The sequence below is a fragment of the Vicugna pacos genome, chromosome 15 (genome assembly GCF_048564905.1).
Source record: "Vicugna pacos chromosome 15, VicPac4, whole genome shotgun sequence".
Lineage (NCBI taxonomy): Eukaryota > Metazoa > Chordata > Mammalia > Artiodactyla > Camelidae > Vicugna > Vicugna pacos.
Window position 1 is genome coordinate 15,191,176 of NC_133001.1, and position 17,098 is coordinate 15,208,273.

Below are 17,098 nucleotides of genomic sequence, written 5' to 3' on the forward strand. Positions count from 1 at the left end.
ACAATACAGGGAATATGGCCAATATTTTATAATAACTATAAATGGAGAGTAACCTTTAAAAATTGTGAATCACCATGTTGTACACCTGTAACATATATTATACATCAACTACACCTAAATTTTTTTAAAAAATGAAGAAACAACACAACAAACCTCAAATTCTCAACATACAGATCAGCAAATGGCTCAACCCTGGTCTATTTAATTCTAAGTCCCCACTATACAAGTATCCCTAGGTATTATTCTTTATGTGAAATTTTTAGGTTTAAATGTAAAATTCCCATGTCATGATTATAATAAATGGCATTTCTTTTTAAAATAAACATCATTTTTGTTCTGTATGCTTTACTTATGTATTTTGTATTTGTACTCTAGGCTGTTTCTTATATTACAATTTTAGATAACTTTGATGTAGTCAACAGTGAAAGTTGCTTATATTTAAGATAATTGTGGCTATGGCTCCCAGGCCTGGTACTCGGCAGATTTCATGAGTCAGTGAAAGGAAATAGCTCATACTAAAAACAGGAAAATGAAGGATCCATACTTGAATTTCATCAGATGTCTCAAAAATGTGTTTTTACAGTTAATCTGTTCAAACTTAAGCATATTTGTCATGTCCCTTAAACTTGCTTTGTTCTCTAACAGAAGCCCTTTTTCTATATGGTCCATTCCTTAGAGAAACTAGTTATTTATTCCAAGTAATGCCCCATATTCTGGGTTTGGTTGATAGATTGGTCATTTAACTTGTTCTTTTGTCCCCTGTTACTTCCTACACACTAGTATTTAGGACTATTTTCTTGCTTAAGTGCAACTTTCTAAGCAATTTTGTACATCATATCATGATGTACATAAATTTTTGATTGCCCCAACTTTTAGTGATGCTATGACTGACCAACAGATTCAGATTGTATCTGATTCCTCCACTTAAAAATTCCCCATCAACCTTTCACTTGGTGATTTTAAAATATATGGATGAACACTGCCTAATCATTTTTTCATGGGAACTATAAAAATAGGGATTTTCTCATTCTATCATTTCTTCTGTATTTGCTCCTCTTTTTAGATAGTATTTATCATTCTTTATTTCATATAACACGCTCCCAACTAACCAAACCAATTATCAAGTTCTCCTGATTTCTCTGAAATATTTCTAAAATCTAGCCCTACTGTAAATCAGTTCTTAATCATCTGCACTTGGAATACTACTTCCCAACTGATATCCTTATATTTGGTCTATCCCTACGCTGCTACCGCTATCTCAAATATAGCCTCCACAAAGCTGGGAGAGTTATCTGCCTATCATTCCCCTGCCAAAAACCCCACAGAATGAAGTCCAACCTCCTTATTATGGTATATAAGGCTCTCCAATACCCAACCTCTGCTTTCCTCTCCACTTTCATCTTCTGCTACTCTCCACTTCAGAGTCTGAGTCATTTCATTGTTATATATCCCTAATACCTGTTATATCATTTTGGATCGATAAATATTGATTTTTAGGTGCCAATGAATATTAATTAAACCAAACTAGACCTACTAGAATTACTTAGGTACCTTATTAGTAACACAATTTTTTTCCAATTTTTATTATGACAGATTTCAAATATACAGAAAAGCTGTAAGAACTGTACAGTAAACATACACACTCACTACCTAGATTCTATAATTAATGTTTTACAGTCATTGCTTTACCATGGATCTATCCATCAACCAGTTCTTTTATCAATCCATCTTACATTTTGATACATTTCAAAGTTGCAGACATCTGTACATTTCACCCTTTTAAGTCATGTCAGTGTGTGTATCATTAACTAGAGTTTAATATTTATTTACAGTCCTCCCCCTCCCCTATAAAATGTGTATACAATGAAATGCACAAATCTTAAGTATTCCATTATATGAGTGTGTGTGTATATACATATTATACATAAAATTCGTATTATTATAGACTACTACATATCTATTTATCTATCTATCTCCATCAATCCCCAGAGGACTTATACCCAGTTTTCTGCTCAGGCCTAAAGGTAGTTTACTGTTAAAGAAGTGACACTATTTTAAATCACTGCTTATTTTAACCATGACCTAGCCTTAGGGTCATCAGAATATGGACTTTAAGAAAATTTCTTTGGGTGAAGTCCTCTATGGAATACATAGAGAAATTCTAAGTGTAAAGTTCTCTGATGCTTTGAATTAGCTTGGTGTCAAACCTTCACTACTACAGGAGATACATTTTTCTCTAGTAGTATATGTTACTGCCTATTTATAACTTCTGGAGAAAGTCTGTCTTTCAAATTTCTCCATTCACATTCTCCTTTGTCAAAAAACATGAAAAGAGAATTATGCTGCCATATCTTAATTTGAAGCAAACACCATTTGACAAAAAATCAGTATTAGTCATTGTGAAAACAAGAAATTCTCTGGCATTTTTTCCCCTGCAATAAGAAAATAATTCTACAACTGCTTAACTAACTCCTCCTCACTTCTAAGGTTTACAGACCATCTTCACAGTGATCTTATTCCCTCAGGCACCCTGCAGTTTAGTAGACTGTTCTCCGATGGATATGGTACACTTTCTCCATAACTATTTTGAAAAACACACTTAAACAGATCTAAATTGAGTTAAAGTTAAGAGTCAGCCACAATGAAGAAAAAACAAATTAGAAAATTCATGAATGGTTAACATGGTAAATTTTATGTTGCGTATATTTTACCAGTTTAAAAAAATAATCGAAAGAACAAGAAAGAAATGAAACCACCAGAGGTCTAGTTAGCTGTAGGGAGGATTCTGGCAGGGGTTTTTTACTAATGATAAAAGCTGAGGGAAAGAATCTGAGTTCTCTAAAAAAACTTTAATTGAAAATTTTTAAAGAAGCTAATTTGAGCTTACATATTGGAATGAGTTACTAGGTATGCAGCATATGTCTTGTTCCCTACCACTGATTTTGGTCATAGACAAGTAGGTAATAATCATGTAGTTTTACATCTGTCTTGCTGTACTACACATTGGCATACTGTCTTGAAAACTTGGAAGTGGCAGAAACTCATTCTTTTTAATGTGGAATTATGACAGATATGGGAATTTGCTGCTTATATGGCTCTTCCTGTCCTTACTATCACCCAGGAGGGTTGAGCCTGGTCAGAACAGAGCAGTACAGATATAACAGAGCGTGTGTATATATATATCTATGTGTGTGTATATATATATACACACACACACACACACACATAGATATATTCCCATTACTTACATGTTGACAATTATCCACATTAATAAAGAGCACCATACTGAAGTATAAGTGTGTAATTTCTAAAAATGTGGTAAAAAGTATCAATTTTTATGCTGGATAACATCTTTGAATACTTGTTGAGGTGGAATAAGTGATAAACTATTCTCATACTTATTTCTTTCCTCCAAAGATTAATTTTAAGAATATTTTAAAATGTATCCACATATTCTCTAAAGAGGTTAGTTACCTAAAATATTAACTAGAAAACAGAAGTGTGAACACAGTCATAATATAGTGATCAGTTTTCATAGCTATGAACCAATTTATCTTAGTATTTATGACTTACCTACTTTTTGAAAGACTTGGGAAGAATTCACAAAATTATTCTATAAGCAATATCTAAAATAAAATTATACAAGGCAAAAATCAATTAAAAGTTGCAAAGTAAGAAAGGTGGTTGACTATGTGGACTGTTTTATACAAATTAAAAATGAGTTTAGCTCTGAATTGGGGAGGTTAAGGCAAAAAAGGGAAATAGGCTTACTTTGAGAGGCACAATTATATAATAGAAAGAATACAGAATTTATAGGTGAAATATCTCAGTTCCAGTTTTGTTCCACTGCTTCCTCACTGCCACACACTTTTTTTCATTGAGACATTGTTGATTTAGTGTACAGCATAGTGATTCACCATTTTTAAAGATGATATGCTACTTAAAGTTATTATAAAATACTGACTATATTCCCTGTGCTGTACAGTATATCTTTGTAGTGTATTTATTTTATATAGAGTAGTCTGTGTCTCTATATCCCCTACCCCTATTGTGCCTCTCCCTCTTTCCTCTCCCCATTGGTAACCACTAGATTGTTTTCTATATCTGTGAGTCTCTGTTTTGTTATATTATCTACTTTGTTGCATTTTTTAGATTCCATATATAAGTGATAACATATAGTATTTTTGCCTTTCTCTGTCTGCCTTGAAATAATACCCTAAAAGTCCATTCATATTGCTGCAAATGGTAAATTTCATTTTTTATGGTTGAATTATATTCCACTGTACATATATCCCACATCTTCTTTATTTATTCATCTATTAATGGACACACAGGTTGCCTCCATGTCTTGACTACTGTAAATAATGCTGCTATGAACACTGGGGTGTATGTATGTTACGGATTTTTTTTTCATTTTCTTTAGATATATATACCAAGAGTGGAATTGCTGGGTCATATGGTAGTTCTATTTTTAGTTTTCTGAGGAACCTCCATACTGTTTTCTGTAGTGGCTGCACCAATTTGAATTCCCAACAGTGTACTATGTCCTAATTTCACATCCTCACCAGCATTTGTCATTTGTGTTCTTTTTGATAATAGTCATTCTGACAGGTAAGAGGTAATATCTCATTGTGTCTCTGAATTGCATTTCTCTGATGATTAGTGATATTCAGCATCTTTTCATATAACCGTTGGTCATCAGTATGTCTTCTTTGGAAAAATGTCTATTCATGTTGTCTGCCTATTTTTTAATCAGGTTGGATTTTTTATAATTTAGTTGTACAGCTGTTTGTATATTTTGTATATTAACCCCTTATCAGTCATATTATTTGCAAATATTTTTCCCATTCTGTAGGTTGTCTTTTCATTTTGTCAGTAGCCTCCTTTGCTATGCAAAAGCTTTTAAGTTTAAATAGTCCTATTTGTTTACTTTTGCATTTGTTTTCTTTGCTTTAAGAGGCAGATCCAAAAAAAAATTCCTACAATTTATGTCGAAGAGCATTCTACTATGATTTCTTCAAGTTTTATGGATTCCAATTTTACATTTAGGTTTTTAATCCATTATGAGTTTAGTTTTGTATATGCTATGAGAAAATGTTCTAATTTCATTCTTTTACATGTATCTGTCCAGTACTCCCAGCATTACTTACTGAAGAGACTGTCTTTTCTACATTGTATGTTCTTGCTTCTTCTGCTGTAGATTAACTGACCACAAGTGTGTGGGTTTATTTTTGGACTCTATTCTGTTCCACTGATCTATGTGTGTGGTTTTATGGCAGTGCTGTTTTGATTACTGTAGTTCTGTAGTATAGGCTGAAGTCAGGGACCATGATACCATCAATTCTGTTCTTCTTTCTCGATCCTGTCTTGCATATTTGGGGTCTTTTGTGTTTCCACACAAATCTTTAAATTTTTCTTACTCTAGTTCCTTGAAAAATGCCATTGGTATTTAGATAGGGATTGCACTGAATCTATAGATTGCCTTGGGTAGTACAGTCATTTTAATAATATTAGTTCTTCCAATCTATGAAAAAGGTATATTTGATAAATAATATTATGTGTTTCAGGCTTACAACATAATGATTCACAATTTTTAAAGGTTATACTCCATTTATAGTTATTACATAACATTGGCTATCTTCCCTGTGTTGTACAATATAGCCTTGTAGCTTACTTTTTATACATAGTAGGTTGTACCTCTTAATCCCCACCCCTATCTTGGCCTACCTCCCCTTCCCTCTCCCCACTGGTAACTGCTAGTTTGTTCTCTGTATCTGTGAGTCTGGGAAACAGTACATCTTTCCATCTTTTTGTTTCATCTTGAATTCTTTCAACAGTGTCTTACATTTTTCCAAGTACAGGACTTACTTCCTTAGGTAAGTTATTCCTAGGTATTTTTTTGTTTTGTATGCAACTGTAAATGGGATCATTTTCTTAATTTCTTTTCCTGATAGTTTATTGTTAGTGTATAGATATGCAACATATTTCTGAATATTAATTTTGTATCCTACAACTTTACTAAATTTATTGATGAGCTCTAGTAGTTTTTTGGTGGCATTTTTAGGAATTTCTATGTTCAGTATCATGTCATCTGCAAACAGTGACAGTTTTACTTCTTCCTTTCCAGTTTAGATTCCTTTTATTTCTTGATATTTCTTCTCTGATTGCTATAGCTAGGACTTCCAATACTAGGTTGAATAAAAATGGTAAAGAGTGGGCATCCTTGTCCTATTTGTGATCTTAGAGGAAATGCTTTCAGCTTTTCACCATCAAGTATTATGTTAGCCGAGGGCTTATTCATTGAGATGATGATACAATTTTATTCTTCAGTTTGTTCATGTGCTGTGTCACATTGATTGATCTGTGGATACTGAATCATCTTTGAATCCCTGGGATAAATTCCACTTGTTCATGGTATATGATCTTTTTAATGTACTGTTGAATTCAGTTTGTTAATACTTTGTTGAGGATTGTTGCATCTGTTCATCAGTGATACTGACTTGTAATTTTCTCTTTGTGTGGTAACTGTGTCTGGTTTTGGTGTCACGGTGATGCTGGCCTCACAGAATGAGTTCAGAAGCATTCGTTCCTCTGCAAGTTTTTGAAATATTTTAGAATGATAGGTATTAACTTTTTCTCTCAGTGTTTGGTAGAATTCACCTGTGAAGCCATCTGGTCCTGGACTTTTGTTTGTTGGGATTTTTTTTATTACTGATTTGATTTCATTACTGGTAATTAGTCTGTTCATAATTTTATTTCTTCCTGGTTCAGTATCGGGAGATTACATTTCCAGGGATTTGTCTATTTTTTCCACATTGTCCTTCTAATTGGCATGTAGCTGCTGGTAATAAACTCATGATTCTTTGTATTTCTGTGGTGTCAGTTGTAACTTCCCCTTTTTCGTTTATGATTTTATTGATTTGAGTTGTCTTTTTTTCTTGATGAGTCTGGCTAAACGTTTTTCTTTTTTTTTAACCTTTTCACAGAACCAGCTCTTAGATTCATTGATTTTTTTCCTATTGTTTTTCAGTCTCTATTTCATTTATTTCTGCTCTGATCTTTATGATTTCTTTCCTTCAAGTAACTTTGGATTTTGTTTATTCTTTTTCTAGTTCCTTTAGATGTAACGTTAGCCTTTTCATTTGAGATTTTTCTTCTTTCCTGATGTAAGTTTATACTGCTATAATATTCATCATTTTAAATGTATCATGCCACTCTCCTCTGGCCTACAGAGTTTCTGCTGAAAAGTCAGCTGAGAGCCTGATGGGAGTTCCCATATATGAAACTTGTTGCTTTTTCCTTGATTTTTTTGAATATTTTCTCTTTATCTGATTTTTGCCATTTTATTTTTTTTAACATTTTTTACTGAGTTACAGTCATTTTACAATGTTGTATCAAATTCCAGTGTAGAGCACAATTTTTCAGTTATACATGAACATACATATATTCATTGTCACATTTTTTTTCACTGTGAGCTACCACAAGATCTTGTATATATTTCCCTGTGCTGTACAGTGTAATCTTGTTTATCTATTCTACATTTTGAAATCCTGATCTGTCTCTTCCCACCCCCTGCCCCCTTGGCAACCACAAGTTTGTATTCTATGTCTATGAGTCTGTTTCTGTTTTGTATTTTTTTTTTTTTTTAGATTCCACATATGAGCGATCTCATAGGGTGTTTTTCTTTCTCTTTGTGGCCTATTTCACTTAGAATGACATTCTCCAGGAACATCCATGTTGCTGCAAATGGCGTTATGTTGTCGGTTTTTATGGCTGAGTAGTATTCCATTGTGTAAATATACCACATCTCCTTTATCCAGTCATCTGTTGATGGACATTTAGGTCGTTTCCATGTCTTGGCTATTGTAAATAGTGCTGCTATGAACATTGGGGTGCAGGTGTCATTTTGAAGTAGGGTTCCTTCTGGGTATATGCCCAGGAGCAGGATTTCTGGGTCATATGGTAAGTCTATTCCTAGTCTTTTGAAGAATCTCCATACTGTTTTCCACAGTGGCAGCACCAAACTACATTCCCACCAGCAGTGTAGGAGGGTTCCCTTTTCTCCACAACCTCTCCAGCATTTGTCACTTGTGGACTTCTGAATGATGGCCATTCTGACTGGTGTGAGGTGATACCTCGTTGTAGTTTTGATTTGCATTTCCCTGATAATTAGTGATATTGAGCATTTTTTCATGTGCCTATTGATCCTTTGTATTTCTTCCTTGGAGAATTGCTTGTTTAGGTCTTTTGCCCATTTTTGGATTGGGTTGTTTGTTTTTTTCTTATTAAGTCATATGAGCTGCTTATGTATTCTGGAGATGAAGCCTTCGTCGGTTTCATTTGCAAAAACATTCTCCTATTCCATAGGTTGTCGTTTTGTTTTACTTATGGTTTCTTTTGCTGTGCAGAAGCTTGTAAGTTTAATTAGGTCCCATTTGTTTATTCTTGCTTTTACTTCTATTGGTTGGGTAGTGTGTCCTAGGAGAACACTTTTGAGATGTATGTCAGATAATGTTTTGCCTATATTTTCTTCTAGGAGGTTTATTGTATCTTGTCTTATGTTTAAGTCTTTGATTCATTTTGAGTTTATTTTTGTGTATGGTGTAAGGGAGTGTTCTAGCTTCACTGATTTACATGCTGCTGTCCAGTTTTCCCAACACCATTTGCTGAAGAGACTGTCTTTATTCCACTGTATACTCTTGCCCCCTTTGTCGAAGATCAGTTGACCAAAAGTTTGTGGGTTCATTTCCCACAAATGATTTTTGCCATTTTAATTTCAGTGTGTCTTGGTGTGTTCCTCTCTGAGTTGATCATGTTTGAGGCTCTCTGTGCTTCCTAGACTTGGATATCCATTTCTTTTCCCTGATTAGGGAAGTTTTCAGCTATTATGTCTTTAAATGTGTTCTCTGCCCCTTTCTCTCTTCTTCTGAGACCACTATAATGCAAATGTTAATATGCTTGATGTTGTCCCAGAGGTCTCTTAAATTGTCCTCATTTCATTATTTTTTCTTTTTCTGTTCAGTGTCAGTGATTTCCACTGTTCTCTCTTCCAACTTGCTGATCCGTTCCTCTATATCATTTAGTCTACTACTGATTACTTCTAGTGTATTTTCAATTTCAGTAATTGTATTCTTCATCTGTTTTGTTGTTCTTTGTATTTTTCAACTCTGTCAAAAAATTCTAACTTCTCACTTTGTGCACCTATTCTTCTCCCAAGTTCTTTGATCATCTTTATGATCATTATACTTAACTCTTCCTCAGAGAGATTGCCTATCTCCACTTTGCTTAGTTCCTCTTTTGGGGTTTTGTCTTATTTCTTCATTTGGAACATGCTCTTCTGTCACCTCATTTTCCCTAACTTGCTGTTTTATTTCTATGCATCTGATAGGTTGATTACATTCCCCATCCTTGGAGAAATGGCTTTCCCTATCCTGGAGAAGTGGCCTTTTGTAGGCAATGTCCTATGTGTCCAAGAAGTGCACTTCCTTCTCATCATCAGAGCTGTGTGCTTAAGGGTGCCCCCTATGTGAGCTGCATGAGTCCTTCTACTGTGGTGGGCTGAGTACTGTGGGCTGTTTGGTCCGCTTCACTGGCCCCTAGTCCAGTTGGTTGACTGCCCTTGGCTTATGCAGAGGGTGCTAGCCATTGGTAAGTGGGGCTGGGTCACAAGGCAGCTGGCTATAGAACCACAGGGGGCCCCAGGGCTGGCTCCCTGGTGGGCAAAGTCTGGCTCCAGAAGTCCGGCTCCAGAAGATCCCAGGGCTGGTGCCTTCCCACCAGAGAGTGAAACCAGGTCATGGAGCTAGTACTGGCCCACTGGTGGGGAGAGCTAGATCCTGGAGTCTGGCTGGAGGGCCCCAGGGTCCCGAGCTGGTTTCTGACCACTGGTGGGTAGGGCCTGTTCCTGATAGCTGGTTGCAGGGCCCTAGGTATCCTGAAGCTTGGGATGGCCTGCTGGTGGGCAGGCTGGTTCCACAGGCTGACTGACTGCCATTGTCCTTAGGCTAGTGTTTGCCCGCTGGTGGGTGAGGTTGGTTCCCAGGGTCTCTGGTTGCAGGACCCTGGGGGTCCTGGATCTTGTGCGTGCACACTGATGTATGGGGCTGAGTCCAAGGCCCTTTGATAGGCAGGGCCATGTTCAGGGGCAGCTGTACGGTTAGGGGGTCTTAAGGCAGCCTGTCTGCTCGTGAATAGGGGGGCTATCTCCTCACCCAGTTATTAGTTGCTTGGCCTGAGGCATTCCAGTACTGGTACCTAAAGGCTGTTGGGCAGAGGCAAAGCTGGGCCCTGAGGCTAATACATTAGAGTGAGGATTCCAAAATGGTGCTTGCCAGCACCTGTGTCCACGTGGTGGAAAGCCCCAAAACGGCTGCCACCAGTGTCTTTGTCCCCACAGTGAGCTGCAGTTACCTCCTGCCTCTCTGGGAGAGTAAAATCAGCAGGTTGGTCTGATTCAGGCTGCTTTCAGATTACTGCTTCTGCTCTGGGTCCCAGAGTGTGTAAAATTTTGAATGTGCCCATTTAGAGTCTCTATTTCCCATAGCCCTCTGGGTCTCCTGAAAGTAAGCCCTATTGGCCTTCAAAGACAAACATTCTGGGAGCCTGTCTTCCTGACACAGGATCCCTGGACTGGGGAGCCCAATGTGGGGCTCATTCCCTTCACTCCTTTGGGACAACCTATTCAATTGTAATCATTTGCCTATTTGTGTGTCACCCACCCAGAGGGTATAGGACTTGACTATACTGCAACTCCACTCCTCCTACCCATCTCATTGTGGTCTCTCTTTATATCTTTAGTTGTAGAACATCTTTTTTGGTAGGTTGTGGTTTTTTCATTGATTGTTCTGTAAATATTTGCAATTGTGCTTTGCCTATGAGAGGAGCTGAGCTCATGGTCTTTCTACTTTGCTATCTTGCCCAGTCTCCTGCTGCCATACACTTCTTTATACCTATTTCCTATTCTGTAAAATGGAAATAATTACATTTAATAACATCATAGGATTGCAATATTAAATTAGGTCATGTAAACAGATTTTGGTAACTCTAAAACACTGTTCATTATTTTTGTTATTATTGACTTAATTATTTTAAGTATGCAAATAGGAAATTCTCCTGGATAGAAATATTTTTCTAGTACCGGATTCACACTCAAAAATTGTGCTAGAAAACTGAAAAACAAACTAAACATGTCTTCGAGTAGGATTTTGAAAAAGACAAAAATCCTAATCACATGTTTTTATTATAAATCTTCTATTAAAGCTGAGGGAATTATATTGAATAATAATTCAGCAAAGGCAGTTCTGTGGAAAAGTGAGATGGCATGTTCTAAGTACATTCCTTTCTGATGGTTTACTTAACACAGAGGAAGTTTGAAAGTTAGCTTGTCTACTAACCTGTATCTCATTGATATCAGAAGCCTCAAGCCAACTTTTGGCAAGTGCTAGACTGTAGTCATTGAGATCTCATTTTCTGGAAAGAACATAAAACATCAAAACTCTGAAATATTGATTAAGAAGAAATTCCTCTGAGATACCAAATAAGCAAGAAGCAGAGTTAATATTCAATAGTGAAACTTGAGTAACTTGACTTTATCAGGAAAGCATCTCCTGTTGTGAAGAGGTGAACTACGGCATCCCTCAAATGACAGAAATGTGCAATCGTAGGAGTTAGTCACAAAGCAGCCTGTGGAACACGTTATTTGTTAATATATCAAAAATGTGGGGAAAGCACTTTGAGGAAAACAAGAACTAAATTCTTATTCCAGCTCTTCTTCTAAATGAGTGACTTTGGACAAAATACCTATATACCCACCCCACCATGAGGCTTAGTTTCTTTATCTGAAAATGAAAGAGTTTCAGATTAGAAAACTTCAAGTTTTCTTCAATCTCTAAGATAGTGTACTTCTTGGATTTAATTACTATTGAACCAAATCAGAAACTTTATGAGAGACCATTAGTAACACAGAGGAAATCTAACATAAAATAATGAGATGATCACTTAGCGTGGTTTTTTTTAAGTTATTTGTATTAATTAAGTGAGCAACAGGTCAAAATCCAGTTTGCAACAAAGCAAACCTCAACTTGTCTGCAGAATTTACTTATGAAAGTCTGTGTACATTTAAAAGAAAAGTGACCTGTTATCACCCAACATTAGGTAACAGCAGTAGGGTGTGGCTCAGAAAATGCACTTAACTCTATGTAGAAATCAAATGAGGGAATTGGGAAAACCCTTGTGCTGTAGTAAATTATTATAGGAATTAACATGTAACATTCAGTCAAGGGTGAACATGATTTCAGCACATAATACAATGAAGATCAACATCCACTGAAACCATGACTTCCTATTACCAAATTCACTTCCTCCCAAACTAGGACAGAAACAGAGGAAAACAGTACTAAGTGTTTATCCAGAAGCCTAAACTTTCATAAGCTTTGTTTTAATAATTCTACTTCTACAGCTCTATACTAAGGGAATAATCCTAAACATAGGAAAAAACTCATGCCTAAGAATGTCTATCATAGGGTTACTTATATAAAAGAAGAAACTGGGAACAATATAAAATTAACTGAAAGAAAAAAAAAAGAAATGGTTAAGTAAAGCTACAGTATTTAATGGAACAAAATTTAGCCATTAAAAACAGACTTTGTGGGAGCATTGAAAAGTGTTGAAAGTGAGGCCAAAAAACCCCAAAACCAAATATATATAGAATTGCACATATAATATGCTTTCAGCTGTGTTTAAGAAATAAATAAAGCATATATGTGAAAAAAAAGTGACTGGAAGCAAATACACATTTAACCAGTTTTATATGACTAGTGGGACTGTGGGTAATTTAATACTTTTCTGTGTTCCAAATTTGATTTAATTAATGTACTTTATTTTTAATAATTAAATAACTGAATATACAAAATACACTGTTGCATTACTCATCAAAATATTCCTCTAAGGAAAATAAATATATTCTTCTAAGGTAAAAAGGGTACAAGTTAAGGTTTTTAGCATGGAACACACTGTCGTGGAAACCCTGGAAATATTCAGAAGTAAGTCTTTCAAAAATAGGATAGATTTTTTAAAAATATTTTTCTTTGAAGGATTTCCTTTAAGTCCTGGGAGATCACTGAGAAATTAATTCTATGACTCCTATTTTTTAAAATGTAAGTTCTAACATAAGACAAGTTTTAAGGCCTAGGTAGAAGGCACTACAGAACATCAAGAATATGGCTGAACCAGGTACTTCCTGGATATGCAGTCTGGCATTCCAGAAACAATTATAACCAGATATTAGGGAAATAAAATAATTTATCTAGGATCTCTGCCAGTTAGTGAATAAGACCAAAAGATAATAATCCGGGTTGTTTGACCATTCTAGCAGCATAGAAAATAAACTTTGATATAGTAGCTTATAAACCAAGAGTTGGAGCTTAATGTTCATTAAAATGTCAGTGCTTAAAATGTTTTTTGTTTTTAAATTGAAAGCTACCTAAAACCCCTGTACTTGCCAGCACACACACAAGCCCCAGGCAATATTAAATTACTCATTCTTCCTATTACTTGTTTTTCCAGGTTGGGGTGTGCGTGTGTGCGCGCGCGTGTGCGTGCGTGCGTGCGTGCGTGCGTGTGTGTAAATCAGGATCCACAGGCATATGCACTTATACATGTTTTCCTTACTTGCCAGCCCCACACTTGTTTTTGAGACATGACTACTTAAAATGGCGTAAGGCTATGACCTTCTGAAAGGCTTCTCCTAGTAAAAAGAACTTTAAAGATATAACTTACAGAATAAATTTAAAATAATTTCAGTAAGAGAAATGTCTCCAACTGTGACATGTTAGTTTAAGTATTAACTATCATGCCTATTCTCTATACCTTTCCCCTTTACCATTTCAACTCCAAGTTATCTCCAAACTTTCAAAAATATCCCCACTGTATTGATTTTTCTAATAAAATCACTCACCCTTAATTTAACGTTTAAACGTCCTCCAATTTCAGAATCCTATTATAAAATCCTTTGTTTTTCTATACTTGACAGGGTTGGTGGGGAGGTGCGAAATAAAGTAAGAAAAATAAATGGGAAATGGATGAAATTTTTGTTAGTATCCCTTTGCAGCTTCATAAAATTTTATGAAGGGCTTGTAGAAGCATGATCTTTTCTACAGACTACTACCTCAAGAGTCACTATCAAATACTTAGTAAAACATCACAATTAAGAAATATTGAGACCTTTGAGAACAAACAGTACTGTAAAATCAAATAGGTGGAATCACAAATGATGACCCACAGTTTGCAACACTTCACTGTCAGAGCCTTCAGGTGCTTCCACATTTCAACTAACATCTTGACCTCCCTTCTTTACCTTTTTATGCTTCCAAATTGTTTCTCTTCACTGATTTTTATGAACACTATATCAAAATTTTAAGAATAAGATAAATATACAGTTCTCTTGTTTACATATATACAATTCACTTTAAACTTTTAAAATTTTGTTTCATAGTTTTTAAATAAGTTAATAATATTAAGGATATAAATATTAAGTTAATTTTTTAACTCTGCTTGAACATGATTGTAATTATTTTTATTTGTTTACTTTCAGGAAATTGGAGATGGTGGTTCTCTCAGAATGGTTCACTTTGGTTTGGTATAAATAATAAGAAACTTGTTTCTCACTTTAAAAAGAAACCCACATTTTTCACATCTAAACTTTTCATGGCCTGATGTAGTTAAAATCTCTGTATGGATTAAAAAGAGGAAAAACAATATGAATTAGGTAAAACATTAAAATTCAGAGTGTTTTCAAAGCACAGCTTTATTTGGTTCAAAAAATATGCAGCATAACACCAAAGTCACCCTAAGTAGAAGTCTTTAACTTATTTTCAATAATGTAAAAATTTTGAAGTTTCTTAAATTGTACAATTATTAGGTGATTCAAAAGTAGAGTATTTAAACTTGGTTCTTCCAAGTATTTTAAACAGCTCTTGTGATACTATTTACATTATTAACTTACATGATGAACAAAATATTTACTAAGCAAAAAGCCCAGTCCCACTGTTTTCCAGGGGTCTCTTGAATTATTGATATGAGGCACTGACTGCTACTTGGAACACAGATACCATCTTCCTCTGGAGCAAAGGGCAAGCATGCTTACTGCCCATTAAATAAGATTTGAATTCCCTAAGCTCAGTGTTTCTATCCTTTACACAGCCCACTGAGTGTGGAGGTGTCACCTGTCCCTCTTCACATCACTCTGTGGTAATGGGGCTCAGGAAATCAATGCCCCCCCCAAAAAGTTGATACTCTAGCTTCTATTGTTTTAAGTAATTAACTCTCTTTTGTCTCTGACCCAGGAGTTCCGTGTCTTCTACCTGCATGAAACTGTAGTTTAGTAACTTTTTCGCTTACAAATAGGGTAAAAATCTCAGACCATTCACAGTTCTTGGCACCCATTCATTAGCAGGTAGGACATATTTTATAATTGTAAATGTCTATAATAATCAAAATTTCCAAATATTGTACATGAGGTAAATTATATATTTAAATCTTATAGTTAAAAGTTAATTAGATTGAATTAGTTTATACTTCAGATTTTTCTCCCTACTTCCTATTCATCTGTACCTTTATGAGAGGGTATGATAAATAAAGGTGAAACTCAAATTAGCTTTTTCAATGTGCTACTGCCCTAGAAAAGTTTTAGTGATACATCATACCTGAGCCATATTAAAAAGAGATGGAAAGTTACCAGTGAATTTTTCTTTTACTATTCTTTTCTTTATCACAATAATCAAAAGTTAACTAAATTTTTAAGGAAAAATTACACTGAGAAAGATATTGTTCTGCCAAGATTGAAATAGTTTCTCCAGATTTTCTAGTAAACAGTCATTACCCAGAAATACCAAACACATTTTCCAATCTACCATATCCTTTTGTTCATTTAACCACTGTCCTCAATGACAGAGAGACTGGTAGAAAAGTTCAAGTACTATTTCTAGGTCCTTGGTGAGTAGACCACAGTCTATGCTAAAGAGTAAAAATTCTAATGAAATGTTAAGATAAAATATGGATATAAATAAAACTATTTTGTTCTATATAATGATGATGATGTTGATGATAGGTTTGCCAATTATATAGGTGAAAATTAAACAAAACTTAGTTCTTAGATAAACAGCCTATCTTCCCCACTTCACAAGCTTCTGGAAAAATTAACTCAAATATATAGAAAACCAAGTTTAGACAGTAGAAATACATTATACATGATATATTCAACAATGTCCATGACTTATAAATGTTGTGCTTTCCAAATGTTATGCAGCTGGGGATGTTTATTAATTATTCCAATAAATTGATATTTCTGCTCTGCTACAGACTGAAAGGATTATGAATGAGCCTCCACAGCTCTAAAGTGAGAATAGTGGCACTGACAAGAACAGCTAGGTAGCATCAGCACTAGGACTGACAGGCTCATACTTTCTCCTTCAGGAATAGATCCATGAGCTTTTTCAATTTTTCTCCAACATTCTCAGATCCCAAAAATTTTCCACAATAATTCATATTAGTTATGACACTGTGCCTGATTACCAGAATAAACTGTGTTTGGAACACCTGTATCTAAATGGTTTGGGTTCACTAAAAAGCCAAATAACTAAAACATATACTGTATTTTCTTATCAAGTATCTACATGTCAGTAAAGACAAGAACTATCAAATTTTACAAATGATGTTATATTCTAAAATTCTATCAACTATATTACTTTAAAATAAAGTATGTACAGACATATAGGCCAATGGAATAGAACAGAGAGCCCAGATATAAACCCTCACAGATATAATCAAGTGATTTTCAACAAGAATGTGAAACCCATTAAATGGGGAAAGAGCAGTCTTTTCAACTACTAGTGTTGGGAAAAGTGGATATCCACATGCCAAAGAATGAAGGTGGACCCTTACCTCACACCATATATAAAAGTTAACTCAAAATAGATCTAAGACCTAAATGTAAGACCCAATTTATATAAAACTCTCAGAAAAAACATGAGGAAAAGCTTCATGACATTGGATTTGGCAATAATTTCTTGGACGTGATGCCAAAAGTACAGGCAACAAAGGT

General features: G+C 35.1%; 1 protein-coding gene across 2 annotated transcripts in view; it reads left to right on the plus strand.

Moving 5' to 3' along the window:
- The window catches only part of WDPCP (WD repeat containing planar cell polarity effector), a 288,075-nt gene extending 271,726 nt beyond the window's left edge, over nt 1–16,349 (plus strand). The window contains exons 18-19 of one of the 2 annotated variants that reach the window (XM_072937648.1): nt 14,591–14,635; nt 15,342–16,349. In XM_072937648.1, coding sequence (XP_072793749.1) covers nt 14,591–14,635; nt 15,342–15,380 — 84 coding nt within the window. In that variant the 3' untranslated portion in view covers nt 15,381–16,349. Of the gene's footprint in view, nt 1–14,590 lie in introns of both variants that reach the window. The other variant, XM_031675558.2, reaches the window with a different exon arrangement.
- Nucleotides 16,350–17,098: the final 749 nt, after the last annotated feature.